This window comes from Thamnophis sirtalis, unplaced genomic scaffold (genome assembly GCF_051295495.1).
Source record: "Thamnophis sirtalis isolate CommonGarterSnake01/CBP01778 unplaced genomic scaffold, rThaSir2_p1.2 scaffold_2, whole genome shotgun sequence".
Lineage (NCBI taxonomy): Eukaryota > Metazoa > Chordata > Lepidosauria > Squamata > Natricidae > Thamnophis > Thamnophis sirtalis.
In genome coordinates this window covers 48,438,128-48,464,264 of record NW_028261382.1, presented here as the reverse complement: position 1 = coordinate 48,464,264, position 26,137 = coordinate 48,438,128, and the positions used below count along the sequence as shown (strand labels likewise).

At 45.3% G+C, this 26,137-nt stretch overlaps 1 protein-coding gene across 1 annotated transcript in view; it reads right to left on the bottom strand.

Annotated features, from left to right (window-relative positions):
• ANKRD35 (ankyrin repeat domain 35) overlaps nt 1-26,137 on the bottom strand; it is a 44,798-nt gene that overhangs the window by 6,036 nt on the left and 12,625 nt on the right. The window contains exons 4-10 of the mRNA XM_087705362.1: nt 20,631-20,695; nt 14,781-14,838; nt 8,509-8,579; nt 5,946-6,052; nt 4,931-5,115; nt 3,257-3,294; nt 379-2,625 (exon numbers count right to left, since the gene is read on the bottom strand). Coding sequence (XP_087561488.1) covers nt 379-2,625; nt 3,257-3,294; nt 4,931-5,115; nt 5,946-6,052; nt 8,509-8,579; nt 14,781-14,838; nt 20,631-20,695 — 2,771 coding nt within the window. The remainder of the gene's footprint in view (nt 1-378; nt 2,626-3,256; nt 3,295-4,930; nt 5,116-5,945; nt 6,053-8,508; nt 8,580-14,780; nt 14,839-20,630; nt 20,696-26,137) is intronic.

Below are 26,137 nucleotides of genomic sequence, written 5' to 3'. Positions count from 1 at the left end.
CAGTCACATGGCCAGCAAGCCACTCCCACAAAGGAGGCCACACCCACAGAGTAGGTTCCAAAAATTTTTGAAACCCACCACTGGTGCTTCATCACTGGTGGTTTTTAAGAAAAGATTGGGCAGCCACTTATCTGAAAGGGTCTAGGGTCTCCTGCTTGAGCAGGGGGTTGGACTAGAAGACCTCCGAGGTCCCTTCCAACTCTGTTAACTTCCACATATCGTCTTGTGCGTGAGTTTAAGAGACCTGAAACAGCCACTTGTCATAGGGTCTCCTGCTTGAGCAGGGGGCTGGACTAAAAGACCTCCAAGGTCCCTTCCAACTCTCTATGATTCTGTTAAAAGTCACCTCCCCCCACACAGAGACAGTTTGGATCTTACCTTGCCGTCTCTCTCCTGGCACATCTTGGCGATATCGTCCACCTTCTTGTTCAGCTTGTCCACCGTGCTCTCCAACTTCTGGGACTTCCCTCTCAGCTCTTCCACTTCCTCCTCGTGCTCCAGAGCTTCGGCCATGAGCTCTTGAGTCTTCCGCAGCTCGCGGTCCAGGGCGTCCTTGTGACGGGCAGATGCTCCATTGGCTTCCTCGTATTTCTCCCGGAGAGCCGCCAGCTCCTCCCCCAGGACCTGAGCCCTGGTGGACAGCATGCTGCAGATCTTCTCGTACTTGCCGAGGACTTTCTCCTCCTCGCGGCGCAGGTCGGCCATCTGGGCCAGGACTCGGTCCAGGAGCTGCATCAGGCTGGCCGCTTTGAGGCCTCCTTGGGTCACCTGAGATGCCACCAGCAGCTTCTTCATCTCCTGCAAGCCTTTCTCCAGTTCTACCATCTGTTCTCGGACCTTCCAGTTTTCTCCGATGACCTCGGAGGCCTCCAAGAAGATGTCTTGGCCGGTTTTGCCATCGTCGGGGCTCCTGGGGTCAAACGGGAGGTTGCGGTCGGCCTCCAAGGCACGGTTCTCCTCCTCCATCTCGGAGACCAGCTGCAAGGCCTCGTTCTGCTTCTTCACCACGTTGTCCAGCTTCCAGTGGAGCTCCTTCAAGATGCAGCTGTCCAGGTTGTCGCCAACGATGCCGCCGGCCTCTTGGCTCACCTTCTTGAGGAAGTTGTTCCTCACAAACGCCACCTCCTTCCTCTGCTCCTGCAGCTTCAGGCGCAGCTTGCCCGATTCCTCTTTCTCCAGCGAGAGCTCCTCGGATAAGACCTCCACCGCTTGTTTCAACTCGTCCACCAGACGCTCGGTCTTCTCGACCCGAGGAGAACCCTCGGAGGGGCCGTGTAACTTCTGGAGCTCTTCCTGGAGCTTCTCCCTTTCCCTGCTCAGCTGGGCCAACTCCTGGGCCAGGCCGCCGTTGCTCTGCTTGAGGTCCCACACCTCCTTCTCCAGATCGGAGCTTCTCCGGCATGGACGGGCCTTGTTTTCCACCCCCTCAGGTTTCGGCCTGAGCTTCACCTGCCCCACAAGACCATTATGGATCTGGGCCTTTTCTACCTCACTTTTCTGCAGCTCCTCCAGGGTCTCCGGGCGGGCCGGCTGGTGGCCATTCTTCTCTTCTTCAGGAAGTCCATTGCCGTTGACCAAGGTTTTGGAAGGAGGCTCCAAAATGGCTTCTTGGAGAGGACGGACTTTGTCCAGGAGGGCAGAAGAGGCCTCTTCCAGCTTAGCCAGTGCCCCTTCCAGGCCGCTGACTACCTTCTTCCAGGCCGCAACGCATTTCTTGACTGCGCCGGACGGCACCGCTTGGAACTGCAACCTGCTGCGGACGGCCTCCTCGGCTTCCTTTTTCAGGTCTTCATTTTCAGCCAGCATGGCCACCATCTCCTCCCGGGCCTTGAACTGGGTCTCTTCCATCTCCTTAATGCACTGGGCCACCTTCGCCTGGGCAAGGCCGCTCTCGGGGGGGCTGGCCAGATGTTTCCCCAGAAGCCCCCGCAGCCTTCGGTTCTCTTCACCCAGCTGCTGAGTCCGAGCCTCCATCTCCTTGAGGGCCGCGTTCTGCGACTTCTTCTTGGCTTCAAAGACCCCGATGACGGCCCTCATGTTCTCCATGTGCCCCTCCATCTCCTCCACCCGCCGGGCTGCCGTGGCCTTCCCCTCCAGGGCTGCCTCCAGCTCGCTCTGCAGGCGCTTCAGCTCCTCCGCCTCTTCCTCGCCGGGCCACCGGGCCGTCCCCGGCTGGAGCTTAGGGGGACTGGTCACCCCTTGCGTTGAAGCTTTGGGCAGCTCCTTCTCTGCTTCCTGCTGCTTCTTCCTCTCCTTCATCTCTTGGACCTGCTGGGCCAGAAGGTCCAGGCAGTGGTCCCCCTCCGTGAGATCCCGGCTCAGCAGCCGCCAGTCGCGGCTACGTCCCTCCCGATCCGGCAGGAGCTGGCTGATCTCCTGTACTTGGTCCCAGACCTTCTCCTTCAAGAGCTGGCAGTCCTTGGAGAAGAGCTGGCAGTCTTTGGTCTTTTGGTCCAGCTGCAGTTCCAGCTGGATGACTTTCATCTTTTCCTCCCGGAATCTGCTCCGCCACTCCCGTAACTCGGACCCTTCTTCCGCCTCTTCTTCGTCGTCACTCTGGTCTCCTGCCTCGCTCTGGAAGGCCAGGCTACTCACGTCAGTGTCCTTCCCGCTCTCTGAGGGCACCTGAGGGAAAAGGGACAGAAACCACACCGTGATCCTCCATTTGCCTTAACTCAAGTGAGGTCCTAATACCACTCTGTAAAGCCTTAATAAGGCCACACCGGGAATCCTGCATCCAGTTTTGGTCCCCACACTATAAAAAAGATGTTGAGACTCTAGAAAGGGTGCAGAGAAGAGCAACCAGGAGGATGAGGGGACTGGAGGCTCAAACATATGACGAACGGTTGCAGGAACTGGGCCTGGCTAGTCTAGGGAAGAGAAGGACCAGGGGAGACAGGAAAGCATCTTCCCATATTTGAGGGGCTGCCCCAGAGAGGAGGAAGGAGGTCAGGATATTCTCAAAAGCACCTTTGAAGGCCAGAGAAGGAAGAATGGATGGAAACTGACCAAGGAGAGATTTCAATTATACTTTCAATGACCTACAATCACAATTGAGCCCCGAATTTATGTCACTAAGTGAGACATTTGTTAAGTGAGTTTTGCCCCATCTTGTGGCTTTTATTGCCGCTTGGAATTCATTGTTAAATGAATCACTGCAGTAAAAGTAAAAAAAAAAGGAAAACGCACTGCTAGTACTAAAGAGCTAAAAAAACAACCCTCAGTTTCTTTTCATTGAAAGTGAGGCCATCCTTACCTGTGAACCAGTTTCTGACGAATCAAAGAGTCCCAGTTCTGTGGAAACAGAAGGGCCAAAAATGAACCGGAGGAAAGTATTTGTTGAGAATGTCAGGTTCTTTTGCAGGGTAGCTGTTGGGGGGCGGGGTTGTGCCAGGTTTCTGGGAGACCCCTTTGCTGCCTTGGCTAACTTCGCATGGGCAGACAGACAGCGGACTCCACCCACTGATAGAAAATCCCCAGTTTGTCAGATTGATTGATAGAGTGATAGATTGATTGTGTGATAGATAGATAGATAGATAGATAGATAGATAGATAGATAGATAGATAGATAGATAGATAGAGATAGATAGATAGATTGAGTGATATTGATAGATTGATAGATTGATGGTGATGGTGATAGAGTGAATGATTGATAGAGTGATAGATAGATTGAGTGATCGATTGATTGTGTGATAGGTAGATAGATAGAGTGAGTGAGTGATACAGTGATAGATTGAGTGATATTGATGGTGCTAGTGATAGAGTGATAGAGTGATTGATTGATAGTGATAGTTGATTGATTGAGTGATAGATTGAGTGATATTGATAGATTGATAGTGATAGAATGATTGAATGAGTGATAGATTGATAGAATGATTGAGTGATAGATTGATAGGGATAGATTGATTGAGTGAGTGACAGAATGATAGGGTGATAAATTGATAGGGTGATAGATAGATAGATAGATAGATAGATAGATAGATAGATAGATAGATATATGATAGATAGATAGATGATAGATAGATAGATAGATGATAGATAGATAGATAGATAGATAGATAGATAGATAGATGATAGATTAGTTGAGAGAGTGAGTGAGTGATAGATACATTGATAGATCAATAGATTGAGTGATATTGATAATTAGACATTGATAGTGATAGAGTGATAGAGACAGATAGCTAGATAGACAGACTGACAGACATGCAGAGTGAATGATAAAATTGATACGTTGATAGATTGAGTGACATTGGTAGAGTTAGATTGATAGTGACAGATTGATTGAGTGATAGATTGAAATAGATTAAAAGATTGATTCTATCAATGTATCAATTTATTGCTCACTCTATCATCTATCTATCTATCTATCTATCTATCTATCTATCTATCTATCTATCTATCTATCTATCATCTATCTATCTATCACTCTATCAATCTAAACTGAAAAAGGAGAGATTCAGCCTGGAAATAAGGAGGAATTTCCTGACAGGGAGAACAATCAACCCATGGAAGAGAAGTTTCCTTCAGAAGTTGTGGGAGCTTCATCCCTGGAGGCTTCCAAGAAGAGACTGGACTGCCCTCTGTCAGAAATGGTGTAGGGTCTCCTGCTTGGATGGGTGTGTGTGTGGACTAGATGACCTCCAATGTCCCTTCCAACTCTGTCAATCTGTTAATCCTTACTAGTCCCTGCCAGCCATTGAGTGCCTTATTGAGTTTGGAATTGGAACCCCTTGAAATAGAAAAAGGGAAATATGCGTGGAGATTGCCCCAATTCTTCCTCACCATATACTTTATTTCCTCTAAAAATATGTGCCACTCGGTTTTCCAGATTGGCACATATTTTGAGAGGGAATACAGTGTATTTCCGGCACATACTTTTGCTGCCCGATCGATGCGCGTAGCGAATTCTCCACCCGGCCTCTCCCCATACCTCGTTTTTTCCATCGCTTCAAGGCAGCCCGGATCTGCCTCCGGAGAATCCGATTCTTGCTCCGTGTGGCATAATACAGGGCATCGTGGTCGGTCTTGTCCGTTAAAGCCACATTGGCACCGTTCTGCAGGAGAAGGTCAGCTGCCTCCACGCCCCCATTTTCACAGGCAAGGATGAGAGCCGTCCTGGACAAAATGGGTAGAAACCATGTAACAGATTTAACAGAGTTGGAAGGGACCTTGGAGGTCATCTAGTCCAACCCCCACCCAAGCAGGAGACCCTCCACCATTTCTGACCAATGGCAGTCCAGTCTCTTCTTGAAAGCCTCCAGGGATGAAGCTCCCACAACTTCTGAACGCAACTTCTGTTCCATGGGTTGATTGTTCTCCCTGTCAGAAAATTCCCCCTTATTTCCAGGTTGAATCTCTCCTTGGTCAATTTCCATCCATTCTTCCTTGTCTGGCCTTCGGGTCCTTTGGAGAATAGCTTGACCCCTTTCCTCCTCTCTGGGGCAGCCCCTCAAATATTGGAAGATGCTCTCCTGTCTCCCCTGGTCCTTCTCTTCCCTAGACTGGCCAGGCCCAGTTCCTGCAACCGTTCATCGTAAGTTTTAGTCTCCAGGCCTTTGATCATATTAGATAGATTCAGATTAACAGAGTTGGAAGGGACCTTGTAGGTCATCTAGTCCAACCCCACTTCCAAGCAGGAGACCCTACACCAGATGGCAGTCCAGTCTCTTCTTGAAAGCCTCCAGGGATGAAGCTCCCACAACTTCTGAAGGCAACTTCTCTTCCATGGGTTGATTCTTCTCACTGTCAGGAAATTCCTCCTTATTTCCAGGTTGAATCTTCCCTGGCTCAGTTTCACTTTGAGTTTATGTCAAAGGGTTTGTTGTGTTTGGGGAGCTGGGTCAGAACACTCCTCTAGGCTACTAAACTTTTGGCCTCTCCCGATTCCAGGCTGCTGGATTCTGGGGCCTGCCTCGCAGGGCGGGCACCGCGAAGGAGAGACTCACTTGCCATCCTTATCCGGGAGGTCGACCTTGGCGCCCCTCTGGAGCAGCTGAGAGCAGATGGCCGTATGGTTCCCCTGAGCCGCGATCATCAGGGGTGTCCGGTCATTCTGGAGGCAAAAGGAGAAGCAAAACATTCATTTTGGGGCTCAAAGAAGGCAAAAAAAAAAGGACGAGACCAAAGCAAGGATGAGCAGCAGCCGGTTCCGGAAACCATCCTTAGCTTATTTTTTCCAATAAGTATCTCAGTTGGAAGATCACTTAAAAGCAATTTATTAGAGCAGTGTTTCTCAACCTTGGCAACTTGAAGATGTCCGGACTTCAACTCCCAGAATTCCCCAGCCAGCATTCGCTGGCTGGGGAATTCTGGGAGTTGAAGTCCGGACATCTTCAAGTTGCCAAGGTTGAGAAACACTGTATTAGAGTACCTTGAAAAACTAGGGCTCTCCCTAAGAAAAATGGCTCACGTTCGCTTTTATAGTTAGCGCAACAAAGAACTTTTTGGAGTATAAGACACACTCCCCCCCCCCGCTTAAAAGTGGGTGAAAATTGTGGTGTGTCTTATACACCGAATGTTGCCAAAGCCCCGCCCACTTGCTGGCCCCACCCTTCGGCCGTTTTCCACATGCTCCGTTTTAGACCCGTTCTAGACTGTCGGGGTCGCCACAGCACATCACCGCCAATCATCGCCTCTGCGCATCGCGTTTTTGCCCTCTGCACATCCTGTTTTTGGCCTTCATGTGTCGCATTTTCGGCCAGTTCCAAGCGGCAGGGATCAGCCGAAAATACGGTGCAGGCGACCCAAAATGAGGGATGTGGGAGCCGAAAATGTGATGCGTGGAGGCCAAAAACACGCCACACGGTGGCGACGATCGGCGGGAGAGATGCGTTCCTACTGGTTTGAACCAGTTCGGCAGAGTAGGTAGTAACTCAGTCCGCCATGCCCCCAAATTGGTCTTCTGGACGGCACTTATGGCAGCGCCATCTTGTTTTATACACCGAATGTTGCCAAAGCCTCATTTTTAGTACTTTTTTTTAGCACACTCACAGCACGTCCCTGAGTGAACCCGCAGTACCAGCAGCCGGATCCCACCCCTGATCGGCGGCAATGTGCTGGGGCAATCCCAGCAGCCTGAAACGGGTCTAAAACGTAGTGTGCAAAGGCCAAAAACACAACGTGTGAAGGCAAAAATCGCGACCCGCAGAGGCAGCGATGCGCTGTGATGATCCCCGCAGCCTGGAACAGGCCTAAAATGCAATGTCCAGGGGCCAAAAACGTGACACGGAGAGGCGGTGAAGGGCTGTGGCAATTCCAGCAGCCTGGAACAGCTGATTGGCAGTATTCCGGGAGGCCGATCCAACCGCCAATCAGCTGCTCATGCTGAATTGGGCTTCTATAACATCCTGAAGCTGACCAGGGTATTTGCTGTTTACTGCAAGGATGCTAGCCAGATGAATACCGATGGATGCTGGTAGGCAGAGGCAGAATTCCCCACTCCCTTTGTTTTCCTCCCCAAAAGCTAAAGTGCGTCTTATACTCCGGAGCGTCTTATACTGCGAAAAATACTAGTATATTGGTTTAGAAATGGTGCCGTTCCATCCCAAAGAATCAAAGCATCCAATAATATGTGAGCAAAGCCATAGAAAAGAACATTATATCCTGAAAGAAAATTAAAAGGAAATATCAAAATGGGTATGGATAAGATATAGCAATAGTAATAGCAGTTAAACTTATACACCGCTTCATAGGGCTTTCAGCCCTCTCTAAGCGGTTTACAGAGCCAGCATATCACCCCCAACAACAATCCGGGTCCTCATTTTACCCACCTCGGAAGGATGGAAGGCTGAGTCAACCTTGAGCCGGTGAGATTTGAATCGCCGAAGTGCAGATAGCAGTCAGCTGAAGTGGCCTGCAGTACTGCACCCTAACCACTATGCCACCTCGGCTCTTAGGCAGTCCTCGACTTACAACAGTTCATTTAGTGACCGTTCAAAGTTACAACGGCACTGAAAAAAAGTTACAACGGCACTGCTTGTGTGTGTGTAAAAAATCAGATTAAATTTGAAAGCAGTGTGTGTGTGTGTGTGTGTGTGTGTAATTAGAAAAATTAGAAAGCACCAAAATGCTTTCAAAATTTAATCTGCTTGTGTGTGTAAAAAATCAGATTAAATTTGAAAGGTGTGTCTGTGTGTGTGTGTGTGTGTGTGTGTATACCCAACAGTTTTAATTTCACTAAAATATATAAAATATATATTTAAATATTTCTTGGCAAAGATGGGGCACTTCAGAACAAGTTATGGTCCTCCCATTCAGCTTTGCTAACATGTAAAATTAGCAAAGATAAACTGAAAAGGGCAGGTTTCCCTTTAAATAACTACCAATATGATCTAAAATAGCCTCCCCCAACATAATGGGAGTTTTTCCATTTTCCCAGTAGTAAAGTAAAATTTACTACAGTAGTAAAAAAAAAAAACTCATAAAAAAGGACCTTCCATTAATCAAAAATGTCAATAGGAAAAAAAAACCCCTCCTTAAACTACTAAATTAGTAAATTACAGGACTTACCTTATCCGTGACATCAAGGAAGGCTTCTTGGTCGCAAAGAAGCAGGACACTTGAGGCACAACCAGATGAAGCTGTTGGTGGGATTAAAAAGGGGTTTAAACGTTGGAAATCTCAGGTTTTTACAATGGGCCCATAATAGTAAATGCAATTTTCAGGACCAAAGATTTTAAAAAAAATATTGGAGCAAATTGTATTAATCTCTGCTAAATATTATAAACCCTAAATTTCATTTTTTTAAAAAGGAAAGGAAGAATGCCTAAATCTTTAACAAAAAACACTCGTACCCAAAAGTAAATCTCTGTGAGATCCATAGGACTGAATTAAGGAGAATTATTATCCTTCTTTAATTTCAACCTCCAGCTTCAAGAGGCTTCAACCATCTCTCTTCATGCATGGAATTTTACATGAGATGGGCGTTAGTGAACGTTATTTATTAAATTTATCCATCTAGCATGTCTACTATTTGTAACCCTTCCCTCCTGCTTTTTCCATCTTCTTAACTCGCTGTCCCAGCACAATTTTAATTTATTTGGCTTATGGCATCTACAGAGATAGTTTAAATAAAGACACACACACACACACACACACACAGAGAGAGAGAGAGAGAGAGAGAGAGAGAGAGAGAGAGAGAGAGAGAGAGAGAGAGAGAGAGAGAGATGCAGCTTTGAGTTTCCATCCTAAATCCTCTTAATTGCCTCGCTATAATTTCATGCTTGGTTTTTAAGTAAATGCAGATGTTAAATTACATAACTGGCATCTTTAATCACCCGTCAGCAGGCCTGGAAGGAGAATTCTTGCAGCATTTACAGTATTTTAACCTATTTATTTACAGTATTTTACTGCTGTTTATTTACAGTTTTTAATAATGATATTTTGTGTATTGCAGCCAGTTTTAACCCTACACATGGTTTCCCACATGGCACTAATCCATGGTTTATTTAATTGCAGTTTCTTTTAAAGCTGCAGCCAGGAACCACAGTGGCTGAGCTGGCACAGCTTGCTGAACAAGCAAACCCTTTTAGCCCAGGGTTGCAAAACGGTTTTCCCCAAATGCTTACTGGCATATTCTGGGGAGACAGAGGCAAGGGTGAGAAAATGTAAACCTGGACAAATTCTGAACTTGATTTACGTTTAATCAGCAATCCCATACATTAAATTAGTTAAACATGGGAGATAAATTATTCGACGGTTATTTAATTGCTCCGCTCATGATGATATTAAAATTACAATATGTTAGCAGAAAAGTTTTGCACAAAACCTGTGGAGCTGTTCTGAGTTTTTCTTGTGAACTATAGTAGTTGTGCTGGGAGAACTCATTGTAATTCTATGGCTCCGTGTTATGGTGAATTTATTATGATTTTATCTTAGATTAATATGTCTGTTTACCTTTTTATCTTTCTTTCTATCTTTCGTTCTATCATCTACCTTCTATCTTCTATCATCTACCTTCTATCATTTATCTTCTATCTATCAAACTATCTTCTATCAATTATCTAACTTCTAGCTCTATCTTCTATCTTATCTACTATCTTCTGTCATCTATCTTCTATCAATCATGTATCTTCTACCATCTACCTTCTATCAATCAATCTTCTATCAATCATCTACCTCCTATCGCTATGATCTATCTTATCTACTCTCTTCTGTCATCTATCATTCTATCTGTCTATCTATCATCTATCTAGTGGACAATACAATATAGGATAAAATATTAAATTAAAACCATTTATTAAGATAAGACCATATATTAAATTAAGGTGTGTGTGTGTATATATATAGGTAGGTAGGTAGGTAGGTAGGTAGGTAGGTAGGTAGGTAGGTAGGTAGGTAGGTAGGTATGTATGTATGTATGTATATGTAAGTGTTATGTCAAAGCACCTGGTATGCCCAAATTATTTCCTTGGCTCAACTGATAAGGGAGGAGAGCTTGTGGCTTAGAGGCTAATACAACTGCCTAATGTAAAAACAGCACAGGTTCGAATCCCAGTAAGGGGATGGCTAGAAAACTTTAGATCTAAGCCATTGGTGCTTGCTTATTTATTTATTTATTTATTTATTTATTTATTTATTTATTTATTTATTTATTTATTTATTTATTTATTTATTTATTTATCTTGTATGCCGCCCACTCCCGGAGGACTCCGGGCGGCTCACAAAAGACAAGGGAAAGGGGGGAACGAGACAAAGACAACATATTAAAAACAAAACCAACATTCACAATTTCCGTGGAGGTAAATGCTTCTCAGCGCCCCCCAGCCTGCTGGAACAGCCAGGACTTGGTGGCTTTGCGGAAGGCCGGGAGGGTAGTAAGGGTCCGGATCTCCACGGGGAGCTCGTTCCAGAGGGCCGGAGCTGCAACAGAGAAGGCTCTCCCCCGGGGAGTCGCCAGCCGACATTGGCTGGCAGATGGAATCCGGAGGAGACCCAACCTGTGCGATCTAATTGGTCTGAGAGAGGTATTACCTGTTTGAAAAGGTAAGAGGTTGAAAAGGTTTATCAGAGGTCTTCAAACTTGGCAACTTTAAGACTTGTGGACTTCTAACTGGAGAATTCTGGGGCTTGAAGTCCACAAGTCTTAAAAGTTGCCAAGTTTGAGGACCTCACCTGTTAGCTTTGCTAAAGAAGAGGTGGATGCCCAGAGCTGACCAACCTCCCTCAACAGGTGATGGATCCGTGCAGGCCTCACACACCCTCGAAACACAGCAGGGCTTGTTCCAGCTTGTTCTGATGCTACTTTTAAGAATCTGCCCATTTCCGTCACGGCTTTTAGACCAGATTTTATGGACCAATCAGAGCTCTAGGTTACTATCGATGTATTTGCAGGGTGAGATCCTCGTTTGCCTTGAAGGGTCACAGCTGGAGGAATGGGGTGGCCCCTTGCAGAAATGTGGGGCAACAACGTAGCCCCGGAGTTCCCAACCACACAACTCGATGTTGTGAAACTGACTAGATCCTGTTCCCTGATTAAAATGCAATTGCGAAATGGATGAGAGAACCAAGCCTTCTCAGGGGATAGTTACTCAGAGGCTGCAACCCTTGTGAATCTCAGCAGGGAGCAGAGCCTGGAAGGTGTTGGAAGCAAAGAAGGATCCAATTTATTTAGGGCTTAGACGGGATGGGAGACCACCTGGGAATCCTAAAGCTGTGGGCTCAAATAACAATTGAAATAATAACACCCCCAAAGAATAACAGAATAACACAGTGGAAATGGACCTTGGAGGCTTTCTAGTCCATCCCCGCTCAAGCAGGAGACACTTATAGAATAACAGAGTTGGAAGGGATCTTGGAGGTCTTCTAGTCCAGCCCCCTGCTCAAGTAGGAAACCCTATACAAGAGCAGACAAATGGCTGTCCAGTCTCTTCTTGAAAACCTCCAGGGATGGAGCACCCGCGGTTTATTCTGATTAATTGTTCTCACTGTCAGGAAATTTCTCCTTAGTTCTAGGTTGCTTCTCTCCTTGATCAACTGCTACTTTAACAGATTAACAAAGTTGGAAAGGACCTTGTAGGTCATCTAGTCCAACCCCCATCCTCCAAGCAGGAGTCCCCACACCATTTCTGACAGATGGCATCCCAGTCTCTTCTTGAAAGCTTCCAGGGACGAAGCCTCCACAACTTCCGAAGGCAACTTCTGTTCCATGGGTGGATTGTTCTCCCTGTCAGGAAATTCCTCATTTCTGGGTTAAATCTCTCCTTGGTCAGTTTCCATCTGTTCTTCCTTGTCTGGCCTTGGAAACAGCTTAACCCCCTCCTCTCTGGGGCAGCCCCCCAAATATTGGAAGATTGCTATCCTGTCTCCCCTGGTCCTTCTTTTCACTAGACTAGAAATACTCAATTCCTGCAACTTAAATAAGTTTTAACCTCCAGCCCCCTAATCTTCTTTGCTGCTCTTTCCTGCATTCTTTGCAGCCTCAACATCATTTTTCTAATAAAGAACAAAACCGCTTCTCTTCTAATAGGGGGGGATCTAAAGCCACCAGGAGCTCAACTAGTTTGGAGAGACTTCCTGGCGACTTTATAAGATGCTGCCTGGGAAAACTGATTATTCCCGCTTTAAGTCCTGCTAAGGTGTGCAAAACTGCAGATGATCAACGGGCTGTTTAAAAAAACAGCCACTCCTCCATTTTCAGTTGTGGGAAAAGCTGTGGCACTTGGAAGAAAGGTTTAATTGAGGAGGCCTCCTGCATGGAGGAAAGTTATAAAAGTTCACAGAACCCTAGAAGGGACCCTGGAGGTCTTCTAGTCCAACCTCTGCAGGGATGGATAAGGCAGGAGTCCAAGGAAGGAGACCACCCCAGTCCAAGGGTTGTGCAGTCTATTTTGGGAATTCTCCAGTGAAGGAGCAACGCACAAGTTCAGGAGGAGAGCTATTCCATGAATTGTTCTTAAAGTCAGGAAATTTCTCCTTAGTTCTAGATTGGATTTCTCTTTCATAGCAATAGCACTTACAGTAGACTTATATCCCACTTCGCAGTGCTTCACAGCCCTCTCTAAGTGGTTTGAAAGAGAGTCAGTCTCTTTCCCCCAACAATCTGGGTCCTCATTTTACCCACCTTGGAAGGATGGAACGCTGAGTCAATCTTTAGGAAGAAGGAAGGAAGGAAGGAAGGAAGGAAGGAAGGAAGGAAGGAAGGAAGGAAGGAAGGAAGGAAGGAGGGAAGGAAATAGCACTTAGACATATTCCACTTCATAGCGTTTTACAGCCCTCCCTAAGTAGTTTACAGAGTCAGCCTCTTGCCCCCAACAATCTGGGTCCTCATTTTACCCACCTTGGAAGGGCAAAAGGTTGATTCAATCTTGAGCTGGTGAGGATCGAACTCCTGACTGTAGGCAGAATTAGCCAGCAGTACTGCATTCTAACTACTGGGAGGGAGGGAAGGAAGGAAGGAAGGAAGGAAGGAAGGAGCCCTTAGACTTATATATGACTTCGCAGTGCTTTTACAGCCGTCTCTAAGCGGTTTACAGAGTCAGCCTCTTTCCCCCCAATTTTTCCCTCTGGGAATCCATTCCTGGTCCCACCCCATTCCAAGGGTGTCCATCCCAAATTGCATAGCTAAACCTCTGTAGAGATTCTCCGTCATCCAGGCCTTGAGTGTCCCAAAGGGGCTTTTTTTCATGAGGCAACTGGAGTTTCTTGTTTTTTCTTTTTGAAGACATTTCACTTCTCAACCAAGGAGCTTCTTCAGCTCTGACTGGACGGTGGGGAATGGAAGGATTTATCCTCCTTGCAGACAGCTGGTCATTTGCATCCTTTCCCTGAGGATGAGCTCCAGAATGGGTCCGAAAGCTCAGAAGACTAAACCATGGTCCTGATTAGATCCTGATGTCATTGACTGGGAATTCTAGAACTTGAGAGCTAAAGTCGTTTGGAAATGTTTGGTTCCCTCCCTCCCTCCCTCCCTTCCTTCCTGTTAAAATGCAGCATTGGAGGCTAACTCTGCCCAGTGCCAGCAGTTCAATCCTGACTAGCTCAAAGTTGACTCAGACTTCCATCCTTCTGAGGTGGATAAAATGAGGACCCAGATTGTGGGGGGGGCAAGAAGCTGACTCTGTAAACTGCTTAGAAAAGGCTGGAAAGCACTGTGAAGCGGTATATAAGTCTAAGTCCTATTGCTAGTCCGTCCTTCCTTCCTTCCTTCCTTCCTTCCTTCCTTCCTTCCTTCCTTCCTTCCTTCCTTCCCCCACTCCCTCCCTCCCAGTGGTTAGAATGCAGGATTGCAAGCAAACTCTGGCCACAGTCAGGAGTTCGATCCTGACTGGCTCAAGGTTGACTCAGCCTTCCGTCCTTCTGAGGTCGGTAAAATGAGAATCCAGATTATTGGGTGCAATAGGCTGACCCTGTAAGCCGCTTAGAAAGGGCTGTAAAAGCACTGTAAAGCAGTGTATAAGTTTATTTCCTTCCTTCCTTCCTTCCTTCCTTCCTTCCTTCCTTCCTTCCTTCCTTCCTTCCTTCCTTCCTTCCTTCCTTCCTTCCTTGGTGTGCAGTGGTTGGAATGGAGTACTGCAGGCTACCTCCGCTGACTGCCAGCTGCTTGCAATTTGGCAGTTCAAATCCCACCAGGCTCAAGGTTGACTCAGCCTCCCGTCCTACCGAAGTGGGTCAAATGAGGACCCAGATTGTTGGGGGGGCAAGAGGCTGACTCTGTAAACCGCTTAGAGCGGGCTGGAAAGTGGGATATAAATCTAAGGGCTATTGCTATTCCTTAACAACAGATATTTTGGGCTCAATTATGGTCCTAAGTCGAGGACTACCTGTCATTTTTTAGGACTCACCAGCCCAATGTAGTGGCGTACGATTCTCCCCATCCATGCAGTCCTCGTTTGCTCCATGCTGTGCGGAAAAAAGTATAGTTATCATCCTTATTGTAATATACGCCTAACGTCCTGCGTACTAATAACTTTCCATGAAAAACCAACCGCAGCATAACATGATTTTTCCCCCCATGATTAAAATCATCCCACAAAGTTTGGATGGGGACGTTGTGAAATTACAAAAATAATAATGAATCTTGTCTATTTTTCCAGGCGGGGATTTTCTCTAAAGACGATTCCTGCAGAGAGGTGGCACAAAAATCAGAGTGGGAAGAGACGGTGGAGGTCTCTTCAAATATTGGAAGGCTGTTCTCCTGTCACCCCTGGTCCTTCTTTTTTCTAAACTATACATGCCCAATTCCTGCAATCCGATCTCCCAGTTCTATCACGTGTTCCAGATTCTTTTTTCTCGGCACACCCAATTCTCTTGCAGCAAAATTGCATCGGATATCTTAAAGTTCCAGTGTTTCTCAACCTTTCTCAACCTTGGAGACTTTAAGTCCTGTGGACTTCAACTCCCAGAATTCCCCAGCCAGCTGTGCTGGCTGGGGGATTCTGGGAGTTGAGGTCCACAGGACTTAAAGTCTCCAAGGTTGAGCTGTGCTGGCTGGGGGATTCTGGGAGTTGAGGTCCACAGGACTTAAAGTCTCCAAGGTTGAGAAACACTGTCTTAAACCCCTACACAAGATGACATGCCTACACACCTTCAAAACCCTGTTGGTTCAGCCCTCCACAGCAGTATCATAATAAGGGACCTCGGAGGTCATCTAGTCCAGCCCCTGCTCAAGCAGGAGGCCCCACCATTCCAGACAAATGGCTGTCCACTCTTCTCTTGAAGACCTCCACTGAAGGAGCACTCACAACTTCGGGAGGCAATTTCTGTTCCACTGATTAATTGTTGAGAAAATTTCTCCTTAGTTCTAGATTGCTTCTCTCCTTGATGAGTTTCCACCCATCGCTGCTTCTTCTCTTTTTAGAAGAATAGCAGAGTTGGAAGGGACCTTGGAGGTCTTCTAGTCCAACCCCCTGCTTAGGCAGGAAACCCTACACCACTTCAGACAAATGGTTATTCAATCTCTTCTTAAAGACTTCCAGTGTTGGAGCATTCACAACTTCTGTTCCACTGATTAATTGTTCTCACTGTCAGGAAATTCCTCCTCAGTTCTAAGTTGCTTCTCTCCTCAATTAGTTTCCATCCATTGCTTCTTCTCCTTCCTTCAGGTGCTTTGGAGAATAACTTGACTCCCTCTTCTTTGTGGCAGCCCCTGAGATATTGGAAGACTGCTATCACGTCTCCCCTAGTCCTTCTTTTCATTAAACTAGACATCCCCAGTTCCTGCAACCGTTCTTCATATGTTTTAGCTTCCAGTCCCCTAATCCTCTTTGTTGCTCTTCTCTGCACTCTTTCTAGAGTCTCAACATCTTTTTTATATGATGGAGACTAAAATTGGATGCAGTACTCTAGGTTTGGTCTTAATAAGGCTTTATAGATTAGTATTAATCCCTCCCTTGATCTTGATTCCATCCCTCTGTTAATGCAACCTAGAACTGTGTTGGCTTTTTTGGCAGCTGCTGCACACGGCTGGCTCCAATTTAAATGGTTGTCTGCTAGGACTCCAAGATCCCTCTCCCAGTTACTACTATGGAGCAAAGTACCACCTATACTGTACCTGTGCATTTCGTTTTTCTTGCCTAAATGTAGAACCTGACTCTTTTCACCCTTGAATTTCATTTTGTTAGATAGCGCCCAATGTTTTTCTTGCATAAATGTTTCTTGTCCTGCGTTCTGGTGCTTTGGAAAACCAGTTCTTTACCCAAGTTAAGGCAAACCCAACCCAACAGGCAGTAATCTCTGGTTATAACCTTGCAAGATACATTAGGAAGCAATTTTTTTTGGGGGGGGGGGAGGTTAATGAAGGAGTATATGAATAAATATGAATCCATATTGGCTATTTGCTTTTATTATGAATTGCTTATGTTCCTATATAATTGTTCCTGATTAAACCCACATTTGCTGTTTGCTTCTGATGTGATATATTGCTAGAAATCATGAAGCTTTGTTATTGGCTTCTGCTTATATTATTGTAGACTGTCAGGAATTAGTTGTTTTCTAGCCTAGCAAATTGTAACCTTAATGTTGGATGGCATTGCTGCAAATGTTATCTCCCTGCTGTGTCTCGCTTCTATTATTGGCTTAAAAACTAGGCACGTTCTTGAAAACATAGAAGGAAATTGTTACATGGGAATGTCAGGCCCCCATAGATAAAGGAACGAAACTAGGGAGTTTTCCTGGCTCATAAATCCTTAAAGCATCCTGCAACTTGGCCAAGGGGGGGGGGCTGCCACCCCCTACACAAGGCTATAGGAATACTCCATAAATAAGGGAGGCAGAGCCAGGAGCTTGAGCAAAAGGACTCTTTAAGGATCAACAAATCTTTGCCTCTGATTGGATAAACTTTCTTTCTATCTGCCTAAAATGTATATGATACTCTGAGCCCCTCTTACAGGGGACGGCTATTCCTTACATGCATTTGTTAGTGTTTTTTTGGATATAGTTTGGTCACCCAGATTTTGCTACGGCCATCAATAAAAGCTGGTGTTTTTTTGTGAGCCTCGTCTGGAGTCTCCACTCTGTTGGACATTTCGGTGGCTCTGGGAAACGGCTGGAACCTTACAATAGATAAGAGGTGTGAGAGAAAGCTACCGCTGAGCTATGCTGGAAAATGCTGGGCACCCGCATCAAACGGGGCTCGCTCGGAGGAAGCTAGTGATTTTTACGAGGCCGGGATATCTCTGTCGGCTGAGGAATGCAGCCTCGTAGGCAGCGGGGCGAGCCTGAACGTGGCACAACCTTGTGCAACCGCCTGGCTCCCGGTGCTTGTGCCACCACTGTTGGGTTGAAACTGCCCCTGGGGACTCTTGCAAAACCAGGCTCTGGAAGCAGCGGGGCTCGGGCCCCACACCTCAGCAGTAACCCCCCCTCCCCAGGCAGATCTGTTCATTTGTTTCTGAGCTGGGAAAATCTGGGCAGCGAAATGTGGAGCTGCTCGTCTTTCTGGATAGAATTGCAGAATACTGAAGAATGGGGGGGGGGACCTTGGAGGTCTTCTAGTCCAACCCGCCGCTCAAGGCAAGAGACCCTGTGCTGTCCCGGACAAAGGGTTGTGCAGTCTGTCCCTTGAAAACCTCCAGTGATGGAGACGCACAACAGTCACACTTGGCCAATAAAGAATTCTGTTCCGTTCTGTTCTATGGCTTCAGAAGTTGTGGGAGCTTCATCCCTGGAGGCTTTCAAGAAGAGACTGGGATGCCATCTGTCAGAAACAGTGGAGGGTCTCCTGCTTGGGTGGGGGGTTGGACTAGATGACCTCCAAGGTCCCTTCCAACTCTGTTAATCTGAAAAATGTTCTGTTCTGTTCTGTTCTATTCTGTTCTATTCTGTTCTATTCTGTTCTATTCTGTTCTATTCTGTTCTATTCTATTCTATGCTATTCTATTCTCTATTATTTTCTACTCTATTCCATTCCATTCTCTATTCTTTTCTATTCCATTCCATATTTTCTTTTCTTTTCTTTTCTATTCTATTCTTCTATTCTATTCTATTCTATTCTATTCTATTCTATTCTACACTACTCTGTTCTACTGTACTATCCCATCCCATCCCATCCCATCTGATCCGATCCCATCCGATCCCATCTCACCCTATCCCATCTCATCCTATCTCATCTCATCCTATTCTAAATCCTATCCCATTCCATTCCATATTTCTATTCTATTCTATTCTGTTCTGTTCTAGTTCTAGTTCTAGTTCTGTTCCGTTCCGCTCTGCTGTACTATCCCATCCCATCCTATTCTAAATCCTATCCTATTCCATTCCATTTCATTTCATATTTACTGTTCTATTCTATTCTAAGTCTAGTCTAGTCTAGTCTATCCTACTCTACTCTACTCTCCCATCACATCCTTTCCTAAATTCTATCCTATCCTATCCTATTCCATTCCATCCCAAATCTTATTCTGTCCCATTCTATTCTACATCCTATTCTCTTCTCTTCTCTACTCGAAGCTTCTCACCCTTACAGCTGTGACTCACTATCCAGCAACTATGGAATGTAGTGCAATTAAAAGTAGTCATCTTTCTTTTAAGTTTAAGTATTACTAATTCCCACGAGATAGCCATCGCTGTTTTCCAGTTATGTCTTGAATCAAGAAGATGAGTTTTCACAGCAAGGGGGTTCATTGGTCTGCTAATTACTTGACACTCATCTAAACTGTCCAGGCTGATCTGCAAAAACTCAAGATGGCCTCCACCTTCTGCCCCTTCCTTAGGGGCAACCTTGGGGACAGCCCAAAAACAAATAAAGCGTCAACTCCTAAAGTTGCCATGGTGAGGAAAGGGGGGGGGGACCTCATTCCACGCAAACTTTCGGCTAGTCGGATCTCAGATTACTGCAGCAGGCTTGGGAGGGGTGCACCTCATTGGAGAATGTGATTTATGACACAGACTGCGGGAGAGGGAAGAAACAGGGGGAAAGTTCAGCCCTAATTCAAATGAAGCTCAGATCTGACTGCAATGGGTTATTGCCGAAATGGTGTTTCTAATAAATGACTGGATTTCTTTTGAAACTTGGCTTGAGGCTCATGAATTAATTGAGGCATCTTTTGGAAACCTGACACAAAGCTAATAAATTCAAATAACATCACTGGGGGGAAAAAGGACTTGAGAATTTTTCACACTCACAACCTTTGTGGCATCTTTAGGCGATCAAAATTCAGATGCTTGGCAGCTGGTTCATACTTATGACGGTTGCAGTGAGTGTTCCCAGGGTTATGTGATCCCATTTTGCGACCTTACCCAGCTAGGGGATATCATCAGTGCTAGAAGGGAGTGGGGTGTGCGGAGAGGAGGAGGAAGAGAAAGAGGAGGAGGATGATTATGGTGTCCTTGAGCTGGCTTCTTTTCTTGCAGACGTTCCATGACCCTACTAGATAACACCATCAGTGCTAGTAAGGAGTGCTGCTTGTTGTCAGTTTATATTCTAGTGTCTTGCCTGTCTGTGTGAATGGGTGTGGGGGTGTCTTAGAGAGTCTTTGGTGGGCTGTTTACTGGTGATGGCTCTTTGATTGGTCTGGAGTTAATTTTGGAGTTAATCTATGCTCATCTGGGGGCTGATTGTTGGTGGAGAGATTGCTTGGGTCTTTTAGTTCTCTTTTCGGCTGGTGGATTGTCTCTTGAGAGACCAACCCCACTCCTTCCTAGCACTGATGATGTTCCCTAGTTGGGTAATGAAACGTCTACACAAGAAAACAAGCAAGCTCAGAGAGTATTAAGTCCTTTTCCTCCTCCTCCTCTTCTCCTTCTCTTTTTCCACCTTCTCCTCCCCTTCCCCCAACCCTCCTTCTCTTCTAGCATTGAAGATGTTCCCTAGTTGGGTCATGAAATGTCTGCAAGAAAACCACCAAGCTCAGAGAGCACCAAGGACCCCACAGTCCTCCTCCTCATCAACATCTTCTTCTTTCTCCTCCTCTTCCTCCTCTTCCTCCTCCTCCTCCTTTTTCTCCACCTCCTCCTCCAACAAACTCAGAGACCACCAAGGATGCCTCTGAGCCCCTCTCAATGGGAGGGAGATTTTACCGGAGAAATAGGGCAGAGACCACACAATTCCCAAAGGGCAGCAACAACTTCCCCCCCCCACCCCCAGGCTAAGCTTCTACAACGCCCCAAGCTGAAATGTCACTGCACATGCTCAGAGGCTCCCTTTGCAAACGGGCTTCCTACGGGTTCCCAGTGGAAGAAGAAAAGTGACGTACCTGAAGGAGGACTTTGACGCACTGGGGCTGGCAAGCGATGGTGGCGAGGTGCAGAGCTGTGCTGCCTGCCAAAACAGGAAGCGTAAAATGAGAGGGTTGGAAAGGACCTCAAGAGGTCTACTAGTCCAACCCCTGCTCAAGCAGGAGAGCCTATACAATTTCACATAAATGGTTGCCCCATCTCTCCTTCAAAACTTTCAGTGTTTTGGAGCAGCCACAACAGATTAACAGAGTTGGAAGGGACCTTGGAGATCATCGAGTCCAACCCCCCCCCCTGCCCAAACAGGAGACCCTACAGCATTTCTGACAGATAGCGATCCAGTATCACAACCAGAGTTTCCCAATAGGATAGGATTGGATAGAATTCTGAATAGAATAGAACAGAGCAGAATTCAGAATAGAATAGAAAAAAACTGAATGGAATGAAATAGAATAGAATAGAATAAAACAGGAACAGAACGGAACAGAACAGAATTCAGAATAGAATAGAACAGAATTCAGAACAGAATATAATTCAGAATAGAAAAGAACAGAACAGAATAGAATTCAGGATAGAATAGAAAAAAAATGAATGGAATGAAATAGAATAGAATAAAACAGGAACAGAACAGAACATAATTCAGAATAGAATAGAACAGAATTCAGAACAGAATATAATTCAGAATAGAAAAGAACAGAATAGAATTCAGAATAGAATAGAATGGAATGGAAAAAAATGGAATGGAATGAAATAGAAAAGAACAGGAACAGAATAGAATTCAGAATAGAATAGAATGGAATGGAATGAAATAGAATAGAACAGAAACAGAACAGAATTCAGAATACAACAGAATACAACAGAACAGAATATAGAATGGAATGGAATGGAATGGAATGGAATAGAATAGAATAGAATTTCTTATTGGCCAAGTGTCATTGGACACATAAGGAATTTGTCTTTGGTGCAGATACTCTCAGTGTATATAAGGAGAATAAAAATACATTTACTAATGTATTTTTACTAATAAGCTATCAAATCAACCTAGGAAACAATAAAAACAATATAAATTGTAAAGATACAAGCAACATGGCTATAGTCATAAGTGGGAAGAGAGAGATACTAGGAAGGAAAAGAAGAATAATAGTAATGCAGTCTTGGCAAAGTATCGACAGTGTTGTGGGGATTAGTTGTTAAGCAGAGCGAAGGCATGCGGGAAAAACCTGTCAATCTTGGCCACTTAAAGATGGCTGGATTTCAGCTCCCAGAACTCTCTTGATTTGCTCAATCATGTCATTTCTTTTCTTCATCCCCAGTTCCTGCAACCGTTCTTCCTACGTTTTAGCCTCCAGTCCCCTAATCCTCTTGGTTGCTCTTCTCTGCCCTCTTTCCAGAGTCTCCACCTCTTTTTTCTAATCAAGACAAAACCGCTTCCGTCCTAGTGGAGGCAGTGGTGGGATCCTACCAGTTTAACAACCGGTTCGGTGATTGCGCACGCGGGCAATTTTGAGAAAACTCTCCTTCCGGGTTACTGCTGGGGAGGAAAACAGCAGAGGGATGGCAATCCATTCTGCGTGACTGAGCTGGGTTGATATAGGTCAATATAGTGCAGGGAGCTTGATCATGGGAGCCACCGGATCACCTGAACTGCTCCGAGTTGGTAGAATCCCACTCCTCACTGGAGAGATCTAAAGCCACCAGGAGCTCAACTAGTTTGGAGAGACTTCCTGGCGACTTTATAAGATGCTGCCTGGGAAAACTGATTATTCCCGCTTTAAGTCCTGCTAAGGTGTGCAAAACTGCAGATGATCAACGGGCTGTTTAAAAAAACAGCCACTCCTCCATTTTCAGTTCCGGAAAAAGCTGTGGCACTTGGAAGAAAGGTTTAATTGAGGAGGCCTCCTGCATGGAGGAAAGTCATAAAAGGTCACAGAACCCTAGAAGGGACCCTGGAGGTCTTCTAGTCCAACCTCTGCAGGGATGGATAAGGCAGGAGTCCAAGGAAGGAGACCACCCCAGTCCAAGGGTTGTGCAGTCTATTTCTGGAATTCTCCAGTGATGGAGCAATGCACAAGTTCAGAAGGAAAGCTCTTCCATGAATTGTTCTTAAAGTCAGGAAATTTCTCCTTAGTTCTAGATTGGATTTCTCTTTCATAGCAATAGCACTTACAGGAGACTTATATCCTGCTTCACAGCCCTCCCTAAGCGGTTTACAGAGTCAGCCTCTTGCCCCACAACAATCTGGGTCCTCATTTTACCCACCTAGGAAGGACAGAAGGTTGATTCAACCTTGAGCTGGTCAGGATCAAACTCCTGACTGTAGGCAGAATTAGCCTGTAGTACTGCGTTCTAACTATTGGGAGGGAGGGAGGGAGGGAAGGGAGGGAGGAAGGAAGGAAGGGAGCACTTAGACTTATATACTGCTTCATAGTGCTTTTACAGCCCTCTCTAAGGGGTTTACAGAGTCAGCCTTTTCTCCCCAACAATCTGGGTCCTCATTTTACCCACCTCGGAAGGATGGGAGGCTGAGTTAAACTTGAGCCTGGTGAGATTTGAACTGTCAAATTGGAAGCAGCTGTCAAGGAGCAGAAGTAGCCTGCAGTTCTTCATTCTAACCACTGCACACCAAGGAAGGAAGGAAGAAAAGAAAGGAAGGAAGGAAGGAAGGAAGGAAGGAAGGAAGGAAGGAAGGAAGGAAGGAAGGAGAAAGGGAACAATAGCAATAGTACTTAAACTTATATAATGCTTCACAGTGTTTTACAGCCCTCTCTAAGCGGTTTACAGAGTCAGCCTCTTCTCCCCAAAAATCTGGGTCCTCATTTTACACACCTCGGAAGGACAGAAGGCTGTCAAAAGCAGCCACTCCCCTTATGCAGTTGCGAAAAAGCTGCCGCGCTTGGAAGAAAGATTTAATTTGGGGGCCTCCAAGACTAGCCATGCCCAGTTCCTGCCACCGTTCATCGTATGTTTTAGCCTCCAGTCCCCTAATCCTCTTGGTTGCTCTTCTCTGCCCTCTTTCTAGAGTCTCCACATCTTTTTTTACATCGTGGCAACCAAAACTGGATGCCGTATTCCAAGTGTGACCTTACCAAGGCCTTATAAAGCGATATTAACCCTTCATGTGGATCTTGATTCCATCCCTCTGTTGATACAGTCTTAGTTTTCCATGTGGCCCCTTGGGAAAATCCCACCCCATAGCCTCATGACCCCAGAGCAAAGGAGAGAAGGTAGGAGGGGCTCTTAAAATGTCTCCATCCTCTGTCTTCTCCTGATCCTCTCTTACCAGCCAGATGTTCCTCAAAGATAAAAAACCCAGCCAGCTGAGTTGTTGATTTAAAAGCTGGTGCATCACTGCAAAGACTGTAGACAGTCACTGCTCCAGGACTCTTAAATGTAGACCCATATATCTTCCATGGGAAGTTAGGTGTAGTTTTGATTACTGCAGTCTATACCCCACCTTTAATCGGGCTGATTTAAAAGCAGTGCTAATAAAGTTAATAAAAAGTAGAAGTGGAGGAGGATTGTCATGTATATATGCACTCAGGAGAATCCAAACTTGTCTTACAATACAATACAATACAATAGCAGAATTGGAAGGGATCTTGGAGGTCTTCTAGTCCAACCCTCTGCCTAGGCAGGAAACTCTATACCACTTCAGACAAATGGATATCTAATCTCTTCTTAAAAACGTCCAGTGTTGGGGCATTTACAACTTCTGGAGGCAAGTCGTTCCACTGATTAATTGTTCTGTCAGGAAATTTATCCTAAGTTGCTTCTCTCCTTGATTAGTTTCCACCCATTGCTTCTTGTTTTACCCTCAGGTGCCTTGGAGAATAGCTTGACTCCCTCTTCTTTGTGGCAACCCCTGAGATATTGGAAGACTGCTATCATGTCTCCCCTGGTCCTTCTTTCTATTAAACTAGACATACCCAGTTCCTGCAACCGTTCTTCATATGTTTTAGCCTCCAGTCCCCTAATCATCTTTAGTAGAGGTAATTAGCCAATATATCAGATAGATGAGTAAAAGAAAATGAAAGAAGAGGATTAAAAATGATGAAACTTAAGTGAAACATATTAGAAGGGGAAATAACATAAGGAGAATAGTACCGATTTGAAACTGCTAAAAGAAGGAACATGCAGTTCCAATGTATTGTGTAAATGTAGTCTTAAGTGTTAGTTTTGTGTGTGTGTGTGTATTTTGTATGTTTTGGGGGGGGGGGAAGCAGTGCTCCCTAAATTCTACCAGCATGGTAAGTGTGCCACCAGAGGAGCAAACCTCTTCGACAAAGCATATACCAACATTAAACATGGCTAGGAATAATGTCTGCGAAATACAAAAAAGAAATCCAGTATTTAATACTACATATAATTACGGCCCAGAAATGGAAAAACAAATTAACTCCAAGCAAAGATGAAATAATAAGAAAGGTTATGGATTGTGCTGAAATGGACAAACTAACTAAGGAAATCCAGGGAAAAGAAGAATCAGAATTCTACCAGATATGGGATAAATGGTGTAAGTGGATGGAGGAAAGAAACAAGAATCAATGAAGGAATATAACAAAACTCAAAAAATAATAGTTATGAGTAAAATAAGAGAGTTAAGAATGGTGAAATCTGAATGAAATACAATAGAAGGGGAAATAATATAAGGTGAGCGGTATCGATTGATAATTGCTATTATAAAGAACAGGAAGCTACTGTTCGTATTGTATTGTGTAAATGTGTTGTACGCCTAAATTTTATGTTTATATATATATAAACATGGCTATAAGGTTATACAAATTCCACAGTTGGGACAATCAGACCATAGTTCACTGCTTTTAGTATCAGCATACATCCCTCTTAAGAGACTGGCTCTGCCTATAATCAAGACAGTGAAACCTTGGCCAGAAGATGCTTCCCAACAATTTCAGGATTTCTTTGAGAACACAAATTGGGACATCTTTTATCACCCTGACCTATAGGAGCACACTGCAAACCATTCTGTGCTATATATCAAACACTGCACAGATGCTATCACTGTGGATAAACGTATTAGGATCTATCCCAATCAGAAGCCCTGAGTCAACTCCCATTGTTGCCATAGTGAGAGAAGGGGGGGGGAGTGCATTCCACGCATACTGAAGTCATATCTCAGATTACTGCAGCAGGCTTGGGAGGGGTGCACCTCATTGGGCAATGAGATTTGTGACACAGACTGAGGGGAGAGGTAAAATTCAGCTATAAATCAAACAAAGCTTAGACTTGACTGTCTGTAAGGTTTCCTAAAAATGCCCTAATTGATTCATGAGTATTGAGCCAAGTTTCAATGCAAAACATTTCAATACAATGTATTTCAATACAATACATTTATTAGGAGCATTACAAGCAAGATCTTTTCACAGTCAGGCCTAAGCTTTGTTTGATTTATCGCTGAACTTTATCCCTGTTCCCCCACCTTCCCTCAGTCTGTGTCATAAATCACATTCCCCAATGAGGTGCACCCCTCCCAAGCCTGCTGCAGTAATCTGAGATCCGACTCCTGCCG